At 45.0% G+C, this 5,515-nt stretch overlaps 1 protein-coding gene across 1 annotated transcript in view; it reads left to right on the plus strand.

The window, feature by feature from the left end:
• The window catches only part of zfyve9a (zinc finger, FYVE domain containing 9a), a gene marked incomplete in the record, with an annotated part of 22,223 nt that extends 16,714 nt beyond the window's left edge, over window positions 1-5,509 (plus strand). Inside the window, 5 exon segments of the mRNA XM_035670565.1 lie at window positions 1,110-1,190; window positions 2,386-2,548; window positions 3,144-3,249; window positions 3,814-3,990; window positions 4,500-5,509. Of these exon segments, the coding sequence (XP_035526458.1) occupies window positions 1,110-1,190; window positions 2,386-2,548; window positions 3,144-3,249; window positions 3,814-3,990; window positions 4,500-4,661 (689 nt within the window).
• Between the last annotated feature and the right edge of the window lie 6 nt (window positions 5,510-5,515).

The following is a 5,515-nucleotide window of genomic DNA, read 5'->3' on the forward strand; positions in this document are numbered from 1 at the left end:
ATAAACACTGTACAAGAGAGAAAGAAAACAGTAAAAAACCACAAGCAGAGCTGTGTCTCCTATATTGCCCACCCATACATCATTTGTCTAGCAAAATTAAACTAATGACCTCAGTGGAGGAGGCTCCTGTTAAGCTGCCTGAAACATCAACGCACACATGTTCGTTCTGTGTAGGTGATGTGTGACAAACTCTCCAGGGGTCCCTGCAGCTGAACGTTAGGCGTGGGCTGCCGACTTGTTATAACGCCGCTGCCTCGAGGGTGTGAAAGAATGTCCAACCAGAAGAAGTGATACGCACGAAGCGCCATTTGGCCGAGAAAGAAAGCCGCGGCGGAGAGAGAGCGGCGCCGGTTGTAGCGTTTGGCTGCTGATGCAGTAACAGATGGGAACCCAGTAATGTGAAGTGGGGACCGTTTCTCAACAGCTTGCAGGCGAGCCTTCAGCGCAGCAAGTGGTTAAAGCCCTCCAGATTTTCAGTTTTATTTCTGATTGAGAAAAGGACGGCTTCAAAGAGACGCAGAGGCAGGGGATTTAGCGGAATTAATATGTGGGATCTTTCAACTATTGATATCCACCCATGTCAGTGTCTTTCTTTGCAATCTGTCATCTCAGCGCCATCCCATTTAACTCGATGACTTTACCCACGAGCCCACTGCAATTAGGCTTAACCAGGCAGTCTCTGTTAAGCCCATTTTCCTCAGTGCACACACACACACACACACACCCAAAGGGCAGCTTAATTAGACATGGATATTATTTGTCCTTGCAGCTGATGAAGGCCATGAACAAGTCCAACGAACACGTGCTGGCGATGGGGGCGTGTTTCAACGACCGCGCCGACTCCCACCTGGTGTGCGTCCAAAACGACGACGGGAACTACCAGACGCAGGCCATCAGCATCCATCACCAGCCTCGCAAAGGTGCTGCCGCAGAAACGGATTCATCACACTTCCTTTATCTCTCACTCTGTCTGCTTTTCTAGTCCGGCTTGTTGTCTGAGAGCTGTGTTTGTCTGGAAATCCTCCTGACTGACTGTTGACTTTAGTCAGTGGTTGGTTTGTGAAGTCGAACTTATTATTTTTCCTCCTTTGTCTTTGTATTTTTTACAGTTACTGGAGCCTGCTTCTTTGTGTTCAGTGGTGCTTTGAAACCCTCGTCGGGCTACTTAGCCAAGACCAGCATTGTGGAAGGTGAGAACTGTGAAAACAAACTACATGTCGGCTGTAAATGCTGAAATGAGTTTATTTGTATGAAGCTGCCTCACAAAGGTCTCAATGCACACATCGACTATTTGCCCATGTTGGCACAAATTCATAATTAGTGCTGAAACTAGGAGTTGGAGCTTTTGTGCAAAGTAAATTGATTTTGCCAGGTTATTTAATACACTGGAATTACAGACTTTATCATGATAAACTATAGATATCAAGATCATTTACATATACTGTGATAGAGAATTTTATCCACATTTTTAACTGCTAGCTGCAGCTGACAATTATGGTGGTAGTAGTAGTAGGTGTAGTAGGTGTAGTAGGTGTAGCAGTAGTAGCAGTAGTAGTAGCAGTAAGTAGCAGCAGGTGTAGCAGTAGTAGTAGTAGGTGTAGTACCCCATCACAAGTCCAAAGGTAACATTCAATTTCTACGGACAAGAAAAAACCAGAAATGACCGACTTAATCGTCACATGTGAACAGCTGAAACCTGAGTGTTTGATATTTCTGCTTGATGAATGGCTCAAAGGTTTATTACACTGATTCAGTTCTGTACTTCCATAAAGTTGGACGTCTCACAAGAGACAGACTTAAACGAAATGGTCTAAACGTGTGCAGCAGAGGCTGAGATGTCCTGACTTTTGGTTCCCATTATGGTTTAAGCCCCAAATTGCTGAATGTTCGTTCTTCACTTCCTATAATACCACGAATACCAAGAATATGCAATGAATAACATGAATCCGCTCGCCTTCTGTGGAGTCTGCATTGTTGAACCATCATGTTTCTACAGTAGCTCAGAGCAGACAAACCAAACAGCGGCTGTAGATCTCACTCTTACACACGTTAGAGCCCGTCCTCATTCCCAGGTCGGGGGTCCCATTACCAGCACCCCGCTGGACGTGTTCATTTAGATCGCCAATCCCGTATCTTCACTGCTAGATGCCCAGTTACTTCACCCACTGCCTCCTTTTAACTGGCTTTCTGTTAACATGTCTCCAAGTTCAACCCTGACAGCAGCATCCTCATTAGATGTAAACTGATCTTCATGAATAAACGCAGCAGTTTGTCCTAATCAATTCATAATTTATCATAATTGTCTAGTAATGTTCCATCTATCAGCTTCTAGATCAATATGCTATTTCCTTCAGCATTAATCATCGTCATGGATCTTTTTCTTAGACGGTGTGATGATCCAGATCACAGCGGAGACCATGGACTCTCTACGGCAAGCCCTGAGGGACATGAAGGACTTCACCGTCACGTGTGGTAAAGCCGACCAGGAGGAGAACCAGGAGCTCGTCCACATCCAGTGGACGGAGGACGACCACAACTTCAACAAGGGGTGAGGCGGGAAGAGAACGAGACCTCCGCCAACAGACGAGGGAGCGGGAAGAGATGCGTTTGTGTCACGGACAATTGAACTGATAGCTTCCCAAACGCTGCATTTACTACTTTGCTATAAAAACTCATTATGCATGCTCGGGGAAGCCCTCTGGAGAAAACTCTTAGCAGGGTGGAATGATGTGGTTTGACGTGTCTTCGAGATACAGACCAACGCGATCAATTTTACAGCAGTCTGATAAAATCTTCAACATTTAAATGTGACTTTTCACTATTAAATATAATTGAGGCCTTTCGCCAGATACTCTATCACTTCATTAGCAGAATATTCTCTCCACAGCCGCCGGTTTTAACCCTTATTCCACCAGATGAGTTAACTCAGTCTTCTCGTCTGATTGGTGCATTCGTGGTCTCTCCACAGGCCAACTGCACTTTATTTTTGTTCTCAATAGAATAGAAGAGAAAGAACATCGTCTTTAGCTCTCCTATAGGCGGTACTGTTACTGTTTCCCTCCTCCTGCTTTAACATCTGCTTTACAATCACTTGTACGCTCTGTTTCATTGAGCGCTGTTGTTTCCTGTGTTCGGTTATTCAGCGTCATCAGTCCGATCGATGGGAAGTCGATGGAGTCCATCACCAGCGTCAAGATCTTCCACGGCTCAGAGTTCAAAGCCAACGGCAAAGTCATCCGCTGGACTGAGGTACAATACACCCGACGCTCATACTGCTCGCTTCACTGCGTATCAGCAGCTGTTATTGATACAGTATCATTATAGAATCAGTCAGTGTGGAGAACAGTTGGCCTCAGTAGGTCTCGGAGTCTGAACACAGTAAAGTTAAAGTAGTTTGTTCCTCTCTGTTATTACTCCTTGTTTCCAGAAGAGCGTAGACACTTGAGTTTGAGGTCATTGTTTTGTGTCGGCATTGATGAAAGGAACTGATATGTTTGAAGGCTTTGATTACGATTGATTGGACAATTTAGAAATAGATTTCAATTCCCATCCATATGTATGAGTACGTCAATCACACCTCACAATGTGTCGCATCAGGGAATTATAAATAAAGGGAATTTGAACTGTACAGTACAGTACTGTGTTTCACCACACTTGACACCATAAGGACACTTCATCTCTTTATTTCTTTCACAAAAATCATAATTCTTATTTAATCTTGATTAAATATTAAAACAACTAAATCTAATCCTCTCAGTGTGTCGTGCTGTGTGCTCTGTACATTTAAACTTTGTGTTTCTGTGACTCCCTCAGGTGTTTTTCCTCCAGAGTGAAGATCAACCCAACGGTCTGAGCGACCCGGCCGACCACAGCCGGCTGACGGAGAACGTGGCGAGAGCTTTCTGCATGGCACTGTGTCCTCACCTGAAGCTGCTGAAGGAGGACGGGATGGCCAAACTCGGACTGAGGGTCACACTGGACTCCGACCAGGTAGATCCAGATTATTGTTCATCCAGACTGTAGAAAGAAACTGGGACAGTGTGCCAGAGCAGCAACTGTTGGTGGGTAATTATAGATTATTGCCAGTTAATGAATGAAATCATTTGTTTTTTATTAGTTGATCAGCACACAAACGTTTTTCTAATCTTTTAAAACAAAGATCTTTAAAGGCGGAAGAACAATGTAAAGTTACAAAGTCAAGAAAACGAAGAATACAAGTGTGGACATAAAAAAAAAAGGTTTTCGTTTAAGCTGGTTTAATGCAGAATTGTACTTTATTCAACAAACTTCAGTCTGAAATAAACTCTTATCATTACTTTATTTAGAAATACTGATTACTGAAGGTTAAACAGATTTTAGGGACCAGATCCACAGAATCTAAATGGTCCCTTGTACTCTGAGGGTCCAGTCAGTGGCGCTCTGTGTGACCACCGCAGGCAGCCGCCACGCACCGCTCACCCATCCTCTGTGGACTGTAACACCTGTCTTCATCGTTTCAGGTGGGCTACCTGGCGGGAAGCAACGGCCAGCCCCTCCTGCCTCAGTACCTGAGCGACCTGGACAGCGCTCTGATCCCCGTCATCCACGGCGGAGCGTGCCAGCTGAGCGAGGGCCCGGTGGTCATGGAGCTGGTCTTCTACATCCTGGAGATCATCTCCTAGGAGTCGTTGGAGCTTCATCTTTTTTCTTTTTTTCATCTCACAGCCCAGTCCTCCTCCGTCATCTCCCTCCAACCGTTTGCACTTCGAAAGAGCCCGAAAAAAACTGTGCCGTGCCAGGCGGGGTAGCATTCCTCAAGTCAAACCTATGCATCCAACCACCGTCGGCTCCAGAGGCCGCCTGGGGCCTGAGGAAGCTCCGAGCAGGATCATCTGTCACGGAGGTCTTCCTGTCTGACCCCAGTGGCGTTACAGCGGCTGTAACGGGAACTGACCTGCCTCGGAAAAGTCTTCAGGTTTCATTGTTTTACAGCATTGAATCAAAGTAGATTTGATGAGGCTGTTTAAGATCAACAGAAAACACCAACTGATCTCTACAAAACGATACAAGTTCTTTGTAAATAACAGGATAATAATATTTAATAAAGGACCTAAATCGTACATTTTTATGAGGAAATCATCAGTCGCTTTCATTTGCCCAAAGACTCCAACCTGATGCCTTAATTTACCCAGAATGCATAGCCAGTCCTTATTATAGTAACATAATCACCAACCAAACCGACGCCGCATCGTTTTCTGATCTGGAGCCAGAAAACCGTCCGTCCACTCGCCGCTCGAGCAGTTGCTGCAGTCCGTCCTCACAGGAGGTGATTACTTCATTTTTAAGTATTTTAGATCAATTTGTAGAGATCAGTTTCCACTCCAGTGTGTGACATTAAGGAGGAGCTACTGGGAGAATATAATGTTCACAGGTGTGTTTTCATTAGTGTGTAATCACCTGAAGATAAGAACCTTTGAATGAGCTGTTTCTCTTGTTGAACCACCGTGTTTCTACGGCAGCCCAGAAGGGACAAACC

Source organism: Morone saxatilis, unplaced genomic scaffold (genome assembly GCF_004916995.1).
Source record: "Morone saxatilis isolate NCDOM2014 unplaced genomic scaffold, NCSU_SB_2.0 Contig23, whole genome shotgun sequence".
Lineage (NCBI taxonomy): Eukaryota > Metazoa > Chordata > Actinopteri > Moronidae > Morone > Morone saxatilis.